The sequence below is a fragment of the Musa acuminata genome, chromosome BXJ1-10 (genome assembly GCF_036884655.1).
Source record: "Musa acuminata AAA Group cultivar baxijiao chromosome BXJ1-10, Cavendish_Baxijiao_AAA, whole genome shotgun sequence".
In the NCBI taxonomy this organism is placed as follows: Eukaryota; Viridiplantae; Streptophyta; class Magnoliopsida; order Zingiberales; family Musaceae; genus Musa; species Musa acuminata.
Genome location: NC_088336.1, coordinates 27643402 through 27660254, shown reverse-complemented (window position 1 = coordinate 27660254; position 16853 = coordinate 27643402). Strand labels below are relative to the sequence as shown.

At 38.2% G+C, this 16853-nt stretch overlaps 2 protein-coding genes across 3 annotated transcripts; one reads left to right on the top strand and one right to left on the bottom strand.

Annotated features, from left to right (window-relative positions):
- Window positions 1-368: 368 nt before the first annotated feature.
- LOC135595909 (uncharacterized) lies at window positions 369-5234 on the bottom strand. Of its 2 annotated transcripts, none has more exons than XM_065087392.1 (2): window positions 2815-5234; window positions 369-569 (listed from the first exon to the last, which is right to left on the bottom strand). In XM_065087392.1, exon 1 carries the CDS (start codon window positions 3298-3300, stop codon window positions 2824-2826), a length of 477 nt encoding a protein of 158 aa, XP_064943464.1. In that variant the 5' UTR covers window positions 3301-5234; the 3' UTR covers window positions 369-569; window positions 2815-2823. The 2 variants fall into 2 exon arrangements, with proteins under 2 accessions (XP_064943464.1, XP_064943465.1); XM_065087393.1 differs by lacking the exon at window positions 369-569 and adding an exon at window positions 1353-2022.
- A 1116-nt stretch (window positions 5235-6350) lies between these two features.
- Window positions 6351-16455, top strand: LOC135595908 (uncharacterized). The gene is made up of 11 exons (XM_065087391.1): window positions 6351-6639; window positions 6725-6812; window positions 8373-8472; window positions 8574-8647; window positions 8760-8831; window positions 9978-10052; window positions 12689-12810; window positions 13333-13405; window positions 13879-13940; window positions 14012-14395; window positions 16001-16455. Exons 1-11 carry the CDS (start codon window positions 6548-6550, stop codon window positions 16308-16310), a joined length of 1452 nt encoding a protein of 483 aa, XP_064943463.1. The 5' UTR covers window positions 6351-6547; the 3' UTR covers window positions 16311-16455.
- The last annotated feature ends 398 nt before the right edge of the window (window positions 16456-16853 follow it).

The window sequence follows — 16853 nt, the reverse complement described above, 5'->3', positions numbered from 1 at the left end:
AAACAGTTGATGCATGATAGCTGACAATAACCAGCCATAAATTTTACATGGAGTTGCATTTCCACTTGTCAGAGACCCAACAAAATGACATAATTAGAAGAGTAAACAAAGAAATTGCAACAAAATCTGCAGACTTCACTTGAGTTATACAAGGCATGATGCTTCTAAGGATTTTTCTCAAGATTTTCTGCAAGGCATAGCTAAATGTAATTGTGGAAGCTTGTGCCATTCTCACATGAAATGAAGAACATAGTTTCTGCTCACTAAATCTTCCCTTTCAGAACCAATTGATGCAGTCCACAGAGCATACTGCTGATGGAAGATCATAATTTTCATCACAAACTTTTAGAACAGATCAAGAGAGCACATTGGAAAAGAAAATTGAAGGCAAGATTTCAGTAGCAATAAGCAAAGAGTTAACATTTTAAGTAGTGTACATTAGCAAGGAATAAGGAATGGACTAAGTTAAAGAATATGAAGTCCTCATGGTCAGCAACAAAAACTCGGTATCTCGGAGTCGAGCAAATCCACCACTGTTTATCCATTATTCCAGCAACATAAATGTCAACCTGCAAAGGTCTCTCTTTGTAAGTCTTAAAGGTCAGATCTATGAGAAGAGATCATTGACAAAGATTCGAGAATAACTATTGTTAACGAATACCATGCATTTCTTCTTTTCTAAATATTTATCATTTGCTACACAATATCTTGTAAAATCTAAACTTGGTGTCAACGAATTGATGATACAGGTAATTATAAGTCAAGAAAAAAGAAAAAGAAAAAGAAAAAGAATGATGCTCGGGCTATAACGCCACCCATATGCAAATTCATTTTCATGATTCCTTTTTTGATGGCAGTAGCTAAAAAGTTACCTATACTACATATAGTGAGCTTGGAAAAAGGATATAAACTTAGATATAGCATATTATAGTTTCAGCTTTTCCTCTCCAATATGAAAAAGCTGAGAATAAGATAACTGCATGAGAAAAACAGTCTCAATAAATTATCATAACTGTCTCTATGCACTGCAAGTTGCAAGTATAGTCACTTAAGACAGAAATCATTTATTTGAGGTTAAGTGGAGTCATCACCGAAAGACCTTAGATACAGAAATCATTTATTTGAGGTTAAGTGGAGTCATCACCGAAAGACCTTAGATACAGAAATCATTTATTTGAGGTTAAGTGGAGTCATCATCAATCTTTTGTGTAGTGGAGGTAGACCTTTAACACCATAAAGACGAGTTTAAATTGATGCGTTAATGCTCATCATAGCTCATCCCCTATCTTTGTGAACATTCAGATTACTAGCAGTTGTAGGTACCTCACAGGAAACTCCCTACGAAATGATGCTCCTTTCCACACACACACACACACACACACACACACACACAAAACCAACCACCTCTTAAGGACATTCATCACTGTATATGGAACTTGTAAATGTGGATATTATGAACAATGGACTTGGACATCTAGGTGTGGCTAACATACAGGAATTGCTTGTTGTGTTTTCTGAATACAAACTCGTTACTATTAAGGTACTCATCTACTTATATTCATAAAGCAAAATATGAATCTCTTGCCAGACTTACGCTATGAGATAGTGGATTCCATACATCTAAACCTACAAATTAGTACTACAGTCAGCTATAACACATAGAGGTTCTATTTACAGCAAAATAAATGACACGGGATTTCTAACAAGTACTGTTTTTACTCATAAATAATTTTGGCAGCATATTATTATCATCTTATACATAAACAAAATCCGTAAGCAGTTTTACATTTCATCAACCTGGTTTATGATGCCTTCATCATGTTACCAAAATCAATGAACAAATAGTAGTTAACAACATTCCTACTACATTATCTTGCCATCAATATCCTCAGAGTGCGCTCCAAATTAAGACCTGCAAGTGAAAATATTCTCTCCATGGTTATTTTTTATCAGTTGAGGCACAGTCCAAGTTTCATTTAGTTCCTCATAATCGAAAACCTGTAGGCTCTTGGATATCCTAACCTGCAAGATATTGTCCAAAAACTAACTTAATTTCCTGGCATGTTCTCATGTCTTCTAAATCAGCGTACAACTGGGACCTTCAAAATACTATAAAGTTGATCTTTTAATCAGAAGGGCAAAGTCCTACTCTATTACAAGTATAAATCGCATGATAACCACTCATCGCAACGAGCAACATCTGAAAGCAAAGTAATCTAGTAAACTGCATTTATTTTGATTTGCCAACAACAGGGCCCCAGAAATTTGTAATATAAAGACAAACTGTTAAAGATAGAACCATGAGATAGGATCAGACCAAGCAGCTGATACAGAAATTAATATACACAAGCTCAGGTTGCAACTACAGAAGTAGAATTAGGGTAGAGAGACAAGAGATTGTGAAGCAGGAATTTCAAGAAAGAATACATATTTGTTTGCCTCAGAAATAATAAAGAGATAACATCATACCACTTCTGAGCATCAAAACATGGTGGCAATGGATGTTAGAGATTTGCAAGTGATAATACCAAGCCCAAGAATGATAACATAATGATGTGATCTAATGTACGTACAACATATTAAGCAGTCGAAATTGGACATCTTGCAATATAAACAGGCAAGTTTTGAGCATCAACAGTAGACAGCTTTAACTAACAGTTAACTAATAACTTGCATCATTACTTCACAAAAGAATCCTCTTAAGCATTGTTTATTTCTGGATAGAGACTGAATCGCACTCAATGTGTTCTACCAATTTCCTAGCTGAAGAAAGACAACAACCAAATACAAAAGACTCAAAGGTGAGAATTTTACCTTCGTCTTTCACTCCAACGCAACTGTGGCGCCGACTTCCTTGAGTTTGGCAGCGATCGCCTCCGCCTCCTCCTTGGTCACCCCCTTCTTGAGCACCACGGGGGCCTTCTCCACCAACTCCTTGGCCTCCTTCAGCCCCAGGTCGGTGAACGTCCTCACCTCCTTGATGATCTTGATCTTGGCCGCGGCGTCAAACTTCTCGAGCTTGATGTCGAACGCAGTCTTCTCCTTCTCCTCGGTGGCGGCCTCGACACCCGGACCCGTCCCCGCCGAGGGCAAGCCGCCTCCGGCCTGAACCAATTGATTGAGGCCGAGCTTGAGGCGGAAGAGGATGGAGTAGTCATTGCGCTCCTCCTTAGTCAAAGAAAGAAGCTCATCGGCGATTCGCTCGAGCTTCTGGGTCCGCGACTCGGCCGCAACTCCGCCGGAGGGTGCGGAAGAAGAGAAGTGGCGGGCGGCGGAGAAGAGGAGGCGGCGGAGCAGCATTTGGGGCGTCAAAGGTGGCCTTTTTGGGATTAGGAACTACGGGAAACTTCTAAGGAATAACTACGACTCGAACTACGGGCGCCATATTTGGATCCGATAACACATAAAACCCGAATCCGATCTGAGTGTCCTATATGAATCATGTTTTGGGATCCGTTAAACCACCACACCTTCCTTTCTTCCCCCTCCGAGTCTCCTCATCTCTCTGCTACTCGGAGTCCCTCTGCCGAGGCGTGCGATCTCTTAGCGATCAATCTGTCCTTTCCTCCTCCTTCCTTCTTCTTTTGGCTCTCTTTTTATCTTGGGTGTTCTTTTCGGTTCGGAATCTTCTCCCGAGATCTCTTTCCTGCTGGGTTCTGTTTCGTGCTGGTTTAATGCCCGTATTCTGTTCTGGAATTAGGGTTTTCCATCTGCCCCTCTACTGAGTTCTCCATCGCCTTCGATAGCTGATTGCTCGGGCGAGTTGTTCTCCCGCCGACAGATCGGTTCTTTCATGAGATTGCATCTGCAAGCACTGATTCATACTTTCATGTTGATGGCAATCGAGTGCAGGCAGGATCCAACAGGAGAATTGGAAGATAATGCAAGAGATTAAAAGTTCAAGATGCCACAACAGCTATTTCAGTGTTAGATGCAATGGATTTGGGGACAAAAGCTAGTGTGGATACATTGGGAGAGTGTGCAACAAAAAGCCAGATTTTGATCACTGAATTGGGTATTTGTGGTCAGCCCAAGTGTCATACAATTCCTGTTGAAGAATTCTTCGAGAAAACTGAATCCGTGCCGTGAATCTATTACCCACCATTCCCCGAAGAAGAGGTGGCCATTTAAGCTTGCAGCACAAGGCAAAAACAGTATCATTTCAGCTTAATGCTGCTGCAAGGAACTACCTGTGTTTTCCGATGAACCAATCCGTGAAACAGCATGTGATATCGAAGAGGACTTGATGCTTGGCTCAGGTATTCGTTTGGTTGTCAGCATGATAAGGTGAGGCCCGAAGCTGACTAAATCCCGGTTGATCATTTCATCCTCTGCTTTCACTTTGATAAGCTACCATACAGCAGCATCCCGCCAGCAGGTAGTCAAGGGATCTTTGTGATAGGACTTCAGTTTCCTGCTCACGCGTCTGCAATGGCAGCTTATGAACCACCAAATCGGTATATTTCTGCCAATCTGATTGTGGCTTTTTGTGGATGACCAATCTCGTCTTCTTTTCCCTATGACCAAAAGGATCAGCAAGCTTGTGCGAAAAGAATACAATTACTAGAGACTAAATTGTGGTCCTTTGATCCTCGATTTGGATGTCGTAACGTTGAACGGAAGTTCGTAGTGATTCTCAGCTTGGTTGTCCTGGCAGAGATCGGATTCACCAGAAGACAACAGAGTAGGATCGTTACATTTCCCCTCCAAGATTTGATCTTCCAACAATACCAAGATCAACAACCAAGGACAGGTACATATATATGTACATGATTCTAGTCAAAAGAAAGAGCATCTGTAGCAGGAACCACAACAATCTGGGGAAGGAAGCCACCAAGTCAAGCAGAGAAGGCGCCATCAAAGGCAGCCAAGCCAAAGGAGCTCCTTGGTTCCAGAGCCCTCCCCACCTCCTTCAAGGCAGAGACCTCCTCCCTGGCCTTCCTCCCCAGAGCCGAAACAGTGAAAGAAGCCAGGAAGTGGAAGCACTCCTCTCGCCTCACCCCATGGTCTGCCTTCTCCCAGCGCGCCTTGCTGCTCTTCTCGAAGTCCTCCGCCACCAGCAGCGCGATGTCCGCCATTGCCCAAAACTTCCACCTTGCAAGTCTAGCCTTGTGTGTTGTGGTTCACCGGTGACGGATGGGGCTCGACATTTATAGCATCTGGTGAGCGCAGCATCATCCTCCCGTCTTTGCAACGTGGATGTCGGCGTGGGTGCGGATAAGGCTCCTGCGTTTGGTGCTGTCGTCTATTCTACTCCGACCCGACCGACCCACGGCGTGAATTATTGTGGGCTTTCGCGGTTTCTTCTGTGAGGTGTGACGTACGTGGACTGTTTCGGAGTGTGGTTTTCGTGGAAACTTCTGGTTTCGCCGGGTGCCAAAACCAGAAGGGAAACATTTGCCGCAATGGATCTATGATCATTTTGTTAGATTCGTGCAGAGTCCCAACAATTGAAATTAAATTGTTTCTTGCCTGTAAAAAATAAGACAAACTCGGTGCTATCCGAATCTCCTAATTCAAGAAGAAAACTACACTACGTCGTCCACCGTCACACCAACACATAGGACGTCCCATATGACGTCGTATGAACACCGTCCCATGTCTGCTGGCAGACGACGTGTCTCCCACTGACAAAGACCTTGGCGCACCGAAGAGGAGGATGACGGTGGCAAATAGTACTCCTCTTTTATTATTTGACTTGGAGTTGGTTCGTAACCAATTTGTAGAAGCAGCAGCTGAGTCGCACGCGCTCGATGAGGTCCATGGTCTTAAGATAAGATTAGGTAGCTCTTGGAAGGTGGAAGCTTATTGTGTTAGAAACCCATGGATGCTGCTTCCCCCATCTTCTCCTGGATCGGTACGTCACATAAATAATGCCAGCCAGTATCATTAGGATAAGCATGCGTGTAGTATTTGCACGTAATATTGCAAATATACAGTGATCTGGGCCCGCACACGCAACGACGGACCCACCTCTGTGTATTTGCAGCGAAAAAGAGACCTTTTTCTGGGTGCGGTGCAAAGAACGATCACGAAATAGATGAAAGCAAGTAAACATATCACGCTATCTTTATGTTCTTGATTCGCAAGAACGCCTGCCATAAAGATCAACCGACTACAAGTTTGGGATGGTGCAGTTCAAGCGAACCGGCTAGACCGATTGAGATCCGGTTCGGACCATGCTAATCGAATCGGTTTTCGAGCCGCGATTTGCCAGTCCATTAGTAATCATTCATCCTTAATTAGGCCCGTCGTCGCTGACATTGGGGCCCGGCCCACAAGAGCCACTTCGTTTGGCAGGTGCTACCGGTTTAAAACAAGATTCGATCTCCTTAACCCGACGAAACCTTCTCCCGTCCCATCTGGACATCCCTTCTCCAACCCCCCCCCTCCCCCAAAGCCTTTCTCCCAATCCCAGACCCTGTCGAAACCCTAACCCTGAATCACCCATCAATCCAGTTCGCTTCGTTCGAAGAAGCCTGAATCGAAGGTGTCTTCCGGCGGTTGGCATCCGATCTTTTGAACGCGAGTGGGAGAGGTGGAATCCATGGCGAGGAAGCCCAGCGGCAGCAACAGCTGCTGCGCCGTCTGCGAGGGTTCCAATCTCGCTTCCGTCTGCGCGCCCTGCGTTAATTATAGGTAATTTCTCTTGTTTGATCATCTGTAATCTGTATGATCGGATATTTTTGACGTTATTGACTTGGGTTTCCTCTAAACTTTTCAGAATAAATTATTATAGCACCGTGTTGATATCGCGGAAGAACGTCCGGGAATCCCTCTATTCGAGGCTGAGCGGTGAACTGGAGGCGAAGGTTGTTTGCGTGCCTGTTGACTAGGGTTTTTAATTTTACAATGTCCTGGATTTTGTTAAATTAAGTAGAGCTATTTTTCATGTCTTCTAATGTTTTTTCCAATAGTGCTGTCTTAGGTGTTCTTATCTTGTTTCAATGACAACCATGGATCACGTAACTGTTATCTACTCTTTTGATTTGATCATAGGCAGAGCATAATGAGAGAATAATTTCTAGAAAACGATGATGCCAGGCATCTCACATACAAAGTTCCTTTTCCAGATGAGCCCATGTGAAGAAAATCATTGTTCTTCTCAATATGAGAAACTAGGAGCAAAAGAACTTCTATAGATTTCTTATTTATTCTTTTGTTTACTCACGTTTAATTAGCTTCTACTTCTTTGCTTGCTTTTAATTGAACTTGTTTGGTTCAAGTATTAAAAGAATAAAGTTAATTATTCTAAGAATATGATGAAAGGAATAATATATGATTTTTATGTTCAGATATATTTATGATGGATGAAGAGAAATAGAAAAATACCTGTATGAATGAAGGGAGTAGCTAATTCTACTGTTTTGTTAGAATAGGCTATTTTATGATGGTGTTGTCATGGCTGAAGTGGTCATCACTAAGGTTGCTACTAAGATGGTGGCCATGGCTTTTGGGGTAAGGTGAGGTAGAGGAGGGAGAGAGACCGAGGAGTTGAGGCTTGTGGTGGAGTTGTGTTGGGTTCAAGAGATTGAGTGGAGAGAGAAGGGAAGACTGCATATGATTGCCATCAAGGAGTGGAGAGGAGAGAAGAGAGGGAGAGAAGGCACATTTGTGCACACACACACACACGCACACAGAGAAGAAAAAGGTCATGCCTAGGGCTGCAAGGATATATATAATACATTCTGACGATGGCATTTTAAAAATAGACATCCAGATCGAGAGTCATCCAACTCGTCTCATTTTAAAAAGAAAATTCCACAAGTCTCATTTATCACAATTCAAATGCTCCTGTAAACCAATGCCAACTTTTATAAATGTATGGATTAAGGCTCATTATATTACCGCTTTTCATTTGATCATTAACAGCTAATCGAATGAAGATGTGATTTAGACCTTCATGGTATGACTGTTGTTTGTTATCCATGTATTTGGTATCATGTTTGTGTTACTGACTCAAATCATTGATTATACATGGATCTGGTGTTCATGATGAGGCTATCACCAAGAGTGCTTATTGATGTCTATCAGTAGAGACCCATTGTGTGAGAAAAATGGCCTGGTTAGAAAGGTTCTCCAGATCATAACTATAATCTTGATCTACTGCTGTGCATATATTCTTTCAATGCCAAATTGTTGTGAATTATTAAGTTGCCATGATATATCCTCCTGGCCGAGAATTGAGCATTACATGAAGGACTTGAGATGGTGCACCGCTGTTGATGTAGGCTTGGGATTTCTGATTTACATGCTTGCTATACTGTATTCATTATTATGTTTATTCTTCTACTGTTTTTTTTCTCTTAAAAACATTTCTTCTGTTTTGTGTGTCGTTTCCTGTTTTGATATATATATTTTTAATTCTACAGAGGAAAGCAGATGAACAAATTAATTGGAGAGTGACAGAAACCGAGAAACTCAAGAAGCTGAAGGATCATGGAAACTACTTAAAGATGCAACTTGCAGAAGGTTTGTCCCTATGTAGGTAATACGTGTGTAAGCACCAAGTCTTGTGACAAGCAGGTTTGTGCTCTTTGGTTTTTAATCTTGTCGGTGTTATTCTCTTACAGAGAAGGCTAAGCTTGCAGAAGCCTCAAATGATTTGAAATTGAGACATGAGTCACTGGATTCAGCTTTTGCAACAGTAATACATTTTACTTTGATATTATTTGTACCCACTTGTACTACCTTTTGTCATTCTAATATGCTTTAATCTTGCATCGATGACTTGTGACTGTTGGACTCCGATCTTTTAGATAAAAAGGAACCGTATGGAGTTGTTGGATAAATTTAATAGTGATCTTATATACAGCCAGCGCTTAGCCCATGTAAGTACCTTTTCTTAATATTTTTGTTCTTTTTCATAAAATGTTTAGGAAATTTTGTGAATAATTTTTTATATGTTCTGTTCTAGTTTCAGTCAGTCCGGTTTATCAACACTGGTTTTTTATAATTCATATTATTTTGCAATGGGCTGTAATGCTATTTTATACAACATTGGTATCGTCAATATTCTTAAATAAGAGGCGATCTCTATGATTACCTCATGTTCTTGGATGTTATGGTCTTGGACATAAGTGAAAAATCATTGTTCTTGTGATCCTAGTCTTGCATGTGTTTGAGATTAAGCCACATGTCTCATCGTTATTCTTCATTTGTGTCATTATCTTTTTTATTTCTCCATTTTGTCTTTATTTCTATTTTTCAATAAATTTTTAATCTCTTAAACATGAAGTCCCCCCTTTTTCCGGTTCATTAGCTCTTGAGTTTTGTTTAATGTATATTCTTGCCTGCTGGTGTGTTTGCTTGTAATTAATGATGAAAGGCATTGATTGTAGATTGGGTAAGTTTGAAATGACAGACCTTATGAACTGATGATATATCTTTTTGATTAATTAGTATTTTTAACTTTGATATTTTAATTTAAATCACCTGGTATTAGTTTGCTTAGGATCTAGTGGGGTTTGGCTGGGGCTTAGTATGGAATTGTTAGCAATAGAAGACATTGCCTGGCTAAATTTAGCTAAGAATGTAAGTTATCATAGACATAAAAATGCTATTATAAAAATCTTCTACTGAATCTTTTTTTTGATAAAAAGATAAATCTGATGAAAGCTCGAATTAGGTAAACCTTTGCAGTGTAAGATAGATATTCATGAGGATCCCTGCAATAAAATCAAAGAAGGCTACTGAGACATTCACCCCTTCAATATTTCCTGCTCATTTTGTGTCCCTTTTTTGACTGCTGGTTTCTCAAGTTAGGATGCAATGTGATAATGCATGGTTCAAAGGTGTATGCTCAATATATAAACATTTAAGTGTTATATGACTATGGGAAAAATAATACTGAACATAAATATATTATATTCCAGTTGTTATTTCATTATATCCTCATTTCTTAATTTATTTTTAGTTTTTTCTTTTGTTTTATCGTTTTTTCTATTTTTCTGAAATTGTGATATTATTTTATGCAGATGGCAACCTCTGAACGTATTCATAAGCAGTCCGTGGTTATAAAACAGATCTGCAAACTCTTCCCAATGCGTCAGGTAATGACTGTTTAGCTCGTTAATATGATGCATTGTTACAGTTATGTAGTAGATTGGCTTCATTAGTTTGAACTAAGTAGGTAAGGATCAGTCCTATGAAGCTACCATAAATAGTTGGTGAAAGGAATACTGGTAAGGTATTTTGTTATCAAAACATCAACTCGTTAGTTACCCAGGGTTATGCAGTTCCATGCTTCTGTTTAGTTGTCCAATGGACGACTAATTTATCTGTTTTGCCATTTTGCCCAATGTTCATATATGACTAGGGATGCAAATGAAATTGTCTAACTTGTCTGCCTTCGATGGATGCTGACATTTCCCAACTATTCGGGATAAGCTGTGTGGATCCTTTTTCCATCATTGAACTCGATAAAAAGCAATATCCTTAGTTAATTTAAGAATATATAAATCTTTATCTATACTTTCTAGTAAGGTTTTCATGGTTTCTCTCATACCATTGGTACTAATAGTCTTACCTCTTCTAACTACGATGTCTTAGGGGACATGACGATTAATATCCTAAATGGGTATAAAGTACCTCTAGTAGAAAGGACTAGTAACTACTTAGATGCAAGTTCTAGATCATCTACTAATTGAAAAAAAAGTCAAAGTTATATTAATATTTCAGTTTTAGTAGTAAAACTCAACAACAACAAAAAAGTAGTAAGTCCAACTTTTAATGGTAAAACTCGTGTTTGTCCAAAAGTCTAGGATTGGAAGTGTAAAAAATAACTGTTATAAGAGTGTCCTCAAAACCTTTAATTATCATTTATGCTGTGAATGTTAATTCTTTAGTTGCAACCTCATTATCCAAGTTGTAAAAGAAAAAAAGAATGCCATGATGACTCTTGTACTCTTTCCCTATATATAATTAAATCGACTATAAAGCCATCTGTTGCATGATCAGACTTTAAAGAGATTGTTAGAATCATATAACATTTGACAGAAGTTTCCTGAGTGATATATCTTGGTAAATGAATATGATACAATTTAGCTTGTTTGCTATCTCTGTGCTTTCATTTATTTCTTCTATAGTGGTTTGTTGTCCTTTTGGTTCACTATTCTTGTCGTTCATTTTCAAAATATCTGCCAGATAAGATTTTGCATCTTTACTTTGTTATTTGTGAATCTTCTTGTTGAATTCTTAAAACTTTTAGTAGTTCAGTTCCTCTTCACTTGATAGTTAAACAGAGTATCCTGGGGATTGATATAATGTTTTTTCTGTCATTCTGACCAGCACAAATTTTCTGCAAATGGTATGGGGGATAACTCCTATGTTGAATTTATGTTTCTTTCCAATTTATATCATAGATATTCTATGCTTACCAAGTTCTTTGCCATAATTTATGGTAGTAGTTCAATATCTGTTAATTTTTTGCCACCCAAACAAATCTTTACTTTATTAGAAGTATCTTATTCTGGCCCAAAATTTTGCTTTAAAGAGTGTTACTGTTACCAAGTGTGGAAAGATAACATTTGTAGGTGCTTGGCTCAAAGGAAAGAAATTAAGACTCAACAATGAAGATGTGCGCATGAACATACACGACAAACATCTTTCGAAGATATTCTTTTGTTAAAAGGCGAATTTGGCTTGAAAAGTATACTTTGGCAGTCAGAATGTTCAAATAAGTTATAAAGAATTTGGTTGTAGCAAAGATGAGCATGGATGATTGAAGTGTGTTATAATGATAAAATCGGAAACAAAATAATATATGTAATAGGTTACAAATGCTAATTGTGGATGCTGATGAAAAACTGAATGTCTAAAAAAAAGACTGGTATAAGAAAAAGAATTGGTAGGAGTGTCGAGTTTATTCAAATTAGAGGTACCATGAAAACAATAATAACAACAAAGAAGTCATGGCTAGAATTAGTGAGGGAATTTAAAGGTGAAATAATTAAGGAATTTGCTTTTGTTTGTGCTAAATAGGATATGTGCACAGATTTGCTATATATGTGGGATGAATGAGTTGTTATTGTTGATTATAATGGTTGGTGGAATTCACGAAGTTCTAGCATGTCTGCATGGTGGTTAAAGAAAAGGGTTTTTCATGAGTTTTGGGGTATCCTTTTTCCACGTTTTGCTAAAGATTTTTTTTTTCAAAAATGGATTTAACAAAATTAAGCATAAAAAGCCTAAGATTGTTCTCATTATGTTTGGTTCTGAGATTTATAGGTTGAAACCTCTTTGGAGAAATGAAAATTTTTTCTCCAAATGATATAACCAACACTGGATAGCTGATTATCGAATTAGAGAGTACAAAACATTCCACCATTACCATAATGGATGAAGACTTTTTAATAGGTAAGTCAGATCTTTAAGAAACTAAACTTCTATCTGGAAGTGTTTGTCCCTTTCAGTATCTAAATTATTAGAAGCTGAGTTAGCACCTAAGGCTAATACCTATGAAAATGGTTCACATTCAGTTTTACTTAAATATCCCTTCCCTTGTCTTATCTATGCAGCTCTGGTGAATATATACATGAAACTTCTGTTACTCTGCCTTTTCTCTTGTGAAACTAATTTATAATGATAAAGATTAACTCATAGATGTTGCTAAAATGATTTCAGTATTCGAAGATTGCTTTAGAACAGCTTAAATAGTTTCATATGATGCTTCTTATTTCATTTCTAGGTGAACTCAGATGGAGCAAAGGATGGATCAAATGGTTTTTATGACCAAATATGCAATGCACGTTTACCTAGAGGACTTGATCCACATTCTGTTCCATCTGAAGAGCTTGCAGCTTCCTTGGGGTAGAGTTTTACTTGCTTATCAATTCTTCTGGTTTTGGATCTCAATTGTTTCTTATTTTAACTCTTTAGAGAAATCTAGTTGGATTCTCAATATCATGTCAAAAACACTAATCAGAATGTTCCATTATCTTCATTTTACCTCCATTTTGTGCCTCGTTCATTATGGCTCTGCTCCGTAATATGGGTTGTCTATATTTTTTAGATCACTTCTCTCTGCTGTGGATTTATTTGAGGTTGTAAAAAAAAAATTCATGCTACTGTTAGTGTTTGTTGCTTTAATATTTGGTTACCCAATTGAGTGGGCTATTTTGTAGTTTTGTTTATGAGTGAGTTGTCATATGTATTACAGCTTTATGTGCCACTGCTGTATGAGCTTACTTGATTTTTGCCATCTTCAATTTTGTTTCATTGCACTACTTTCTCATATTATGGTATTACATCCTCAATGGTGTATAGTTGAGGTTTGCCTCTCAGAATACTTCTAAAGTGGCTATAAAGTCATTTTTTATGCTTTTCAAACAGGTACATGGTCCAATTGTTAAATCTCGTTGTTCCAAGTTTGGCTGCTCCAGCACTGCACAATTCAGGTTTCGCGGTAAGCTACATTGTTTGCCAATTAGTATTAGCGACATCTACAATTCATTTGTTAGGCAGACAAGAAGGCCCAATTAATTTTACTCTGGTTTCATATTTCACACCTGAAAGTGATTAGTTAATGCAATATAACTTATATAAATATATTTTTCTTGACAATGAGTTATGTTTACCATTCATCATTTCTACAGAATGGTAGAGGTTTTACTTCATGTTGTGATCTTCTGTGCTAAATTTCCTGATTAATGAACTATGTTCATGAGCTAATGAATTTAGTGGGCTGTATTGTTGCTTATTTTATACATTTGAAAATCTCTAACAATGACTTGCTTTCTGGATGATATATTTATCGTGTTCATCATGTTGTTCCTTTTCTGTTGTCAAAATGAAAGAACATGACAAGAACTTCTGGTCTTTATATGCCACTGCTCTCCATTATCATTGTGCTTTGATCTTGTTGTTTTGTCGCTCCAGGGTTCCTGCTCACGTATATGGCAACGAGATTCATATTGGGATGCTCGCCCATCTTCACAGAGGTATTGGATTGCAAGGAGCTTTTATCCTATTTATTACAATAACATAATCACACTACTTTTGTAATATGCAGCAAGGAATATCCACTTTTTATACCACGCCAGAATTTCTGCTCTTCCAGTGGGGAAAATTCATGGTCTGATAGAAGTTCCTCTAATTTTGGTGTTGCTTCAGTGGAGTTAGAAAGAAAGCCTTGTTTAGAGAGTTCCAGAAGTAGTAGCTTCAATTATTCCTCTGCCTCACCACATTCTTTTGAGACTCACAAGGACCTGCAGAAAGGGATATCACTTCTCAAGAAAAGTGTGGCATGCATCACAGCATACTGCTATAATTCATTATGTCTGGATGTGCCCCCTGAAGCTTCTACTTTTGAAGCATTTGCTAAATTGTTGGTTGCTCTATCTTCTTCAGGAGAACTACAATCAACAAGAAATTCATTGAAGATGGCATGCTCAAGGTATTTCATTTAGTCTTTGTAGTGCAATTTTGTGAAACTTGATGTCGTTCTTTTCTTTGGCCACATATTGCAGTCACTATTGCTTGTAGGTTCCTTGAATTGTGCAATAGTTTGACCAATGAACTGTGACTTGGACTGCTTAATAAATGTATATATTAACTAATGACAGTTTATCGTAAGGTCCTGGGTCCGAATCCTGCCTTCTCCACTTACCTTTTGTAACACACACACACACACACACAAACACAAATGTTATTATTGTTTTAGACATGCACAACACCAGGTTGTAAGATGATCTTAGGAAGTTGTATAGTTTGATTATATAGTGATGACAACACAGGTTGTTGTAGAAAAGTTGGTCTCTTATAAGGTCTTGCTAAATATTCAACTTGGAAAGGTCTGTTTTAGTTTATTCCTTGAAATATTTACGAGCAATTTCATATGTATTCTACAAACATTAGAAATTATGTATTATCACATCTATTCTCGTTAAGAGTGTATATATATGAGTTGGGCAAAATAAAGAAAATTTCATGTACCCCCTGTAAGGTAGTATGATGATTTTTTTTCTATTTAAAATTTGTCATAATGTACCTTTTAAAGGGTAAATATGAAATTAGCTTGTTCAATAGGGGTACATATGAAATCTAGCCATGATGAACCCCATTGACATTTCTTTATTTAGCTGTCCTATCAGTTACATGTATAGTTGCAATAATGTCTTTTGTGTGATGAAAATTGTGTTTTTATCATACTTCAATATGTTTTTGTATTGTATCACCTTGTTGTGGTCTTAATGTCTCGCTAGACATCTAAATCAGGAATTAGAAATTGTTAACTATTATTTGAATTTCATGTATTTATTCAATTGGCAAATAATGCAGTTTAGTGACAAAATGATGTGTGCTCTTCTGTGGCTTGTGAACTACTCTTAAGTCCACGGTATGCATACCTCGTGAAGCATACATGTTGCTCTTTAGTGGATTTTGTACTTTTTATGATTGTTCTATCTGCATCATTAAAACTGAGAATCAGATCATTGTATTCTTAGTCATCTCTATCTTTCCGTACATGCATGTTCACTGAGATACCATTCATCAACTTTTTACATGAATGGTAATTTTGTTTAGCCAATCGGGCCATTTACCCTCTTATTTTTGCTCTGAATGACATGGCAAAAAAAGCTTCCATTTGTAATCTTGGTCTCGAGCAGGTTAGGATTCAATATCTAAACTACCACTTGTAACTGGTGGCAATAGTTGTGGCTGAGCACAACTTCATCCATCCATTTGCAGTTCTAAATGGTTGTCAATTTTTTTTTTCATTCCGGTGGTCTATGGGTGTCAGGGATGATGATATAGGAATTTGGTTATAGATATTGGCATCAAAAGCAACCTAAAATAAAATCCTTGTCAATTGTTTTGTACGTATACCAAATTGCTGTTTCCTATATTTTATTCCATTGTATGCATACCAAATGGAAGGTTGGAGGCAGATATTTGCAGTAAAAAAGTCATTTTATGTCATTACCAGTTGTATCACTTTTTTTTTTCCCATTACTGATTGCCATCATTGATTCAAAGTTTTCTTTTATTGGCTATGCAGACCAGAAAAGCAAGCTCGGCAGGTGAAGAGATCATCAGTGTGGAATGTAAATTCAGGGGCTACATCAAGCTTGGTTGACAGCATGCAGACAACGATCATGGTGAGGCCAAATGCTCGTGGTAGCAGCCACCTTGCGAATTCTGACACAAGTTTTCTCTACTCTGCTGAGATGACCGAATTCGGAAAGTCGGAAAGCCTTGTGGAAGAATGGGATATTGTGGAATGTCCTACACTTCCTCCACCACCATCACAAGTGGAAGATGTCGAACACTGGACGCGAGCCATGTTCACAGACGCCACAAAGAAATAGCAACATATAATGTAAATATGTAAATCTTCTTCAGGTCATGTGGCTAAATCGACCTGCAGTTCTTTTGGTTTAACACTGAGATTGACCTTCCATTCATGTATCAAAATATGCAGAATGACAATTTGTCTGTGGTTCATGCTATCAAGTTCTGATGAAATAATAGTGCTGATAACAATGTAATGTAAAGTTGATCCAAGTGTAAGTAGTGGCATGAAAAAGACAACTAAGAAGGCATTGTCTCATGCTAGATTGGATCATTCACAATAGACAAATATGCACTCATTAAAAATCTTTACTCTTTGTGAGGAAACTTGATTTAATGATTGTACTCGATAGTGACCGGTACACCGGCAATGCCAAAACATTGCAACTGTAGATGAGAGAACAACAAAAGGTATGTGATGTTGATTCCGATGGAGGAACCCTTTCTCTGAGCACCAACAAGGTCAACAGTTGGAATACACAGACAGAGAGAGAGAGAGAGAGAGAGAGAGAGAGAGAGGAGGAAGGAAAACCTTGCGCATACACATCAGAAGCACGGCC

Coding starts and splice junctions, on each gene's coding strand:
- LOC135595908 (XM_065087391.1), top strand. CDS start 6,548: ATGGCGAGGAAGCCCAGCGGCAGCAACAGCTGCTGCGCCGTCTGCGAG. Junction 8,473..8,573: donor AAAGATGCAACTTGCAGAAG/GTTTGTCCCTAT, acceptor ATTCTCTTACAG/AGAAGGCTAAGCTTGCAGAA. Junction 8,648..8,759: donor TGGATTCAGCTTTTGCAACA/GTAATACATTTT, acceptor CCGATCTTTTAG/ATAAAAAGGAACCGTATGGA.
- LOC135595909 (XM_065087392.1), bottom strand. CDS start 3,300: ATGCTGCTCCGCCGCCTCCTCTTCTCCGCCGCCCGCCACTTCTCTTCT.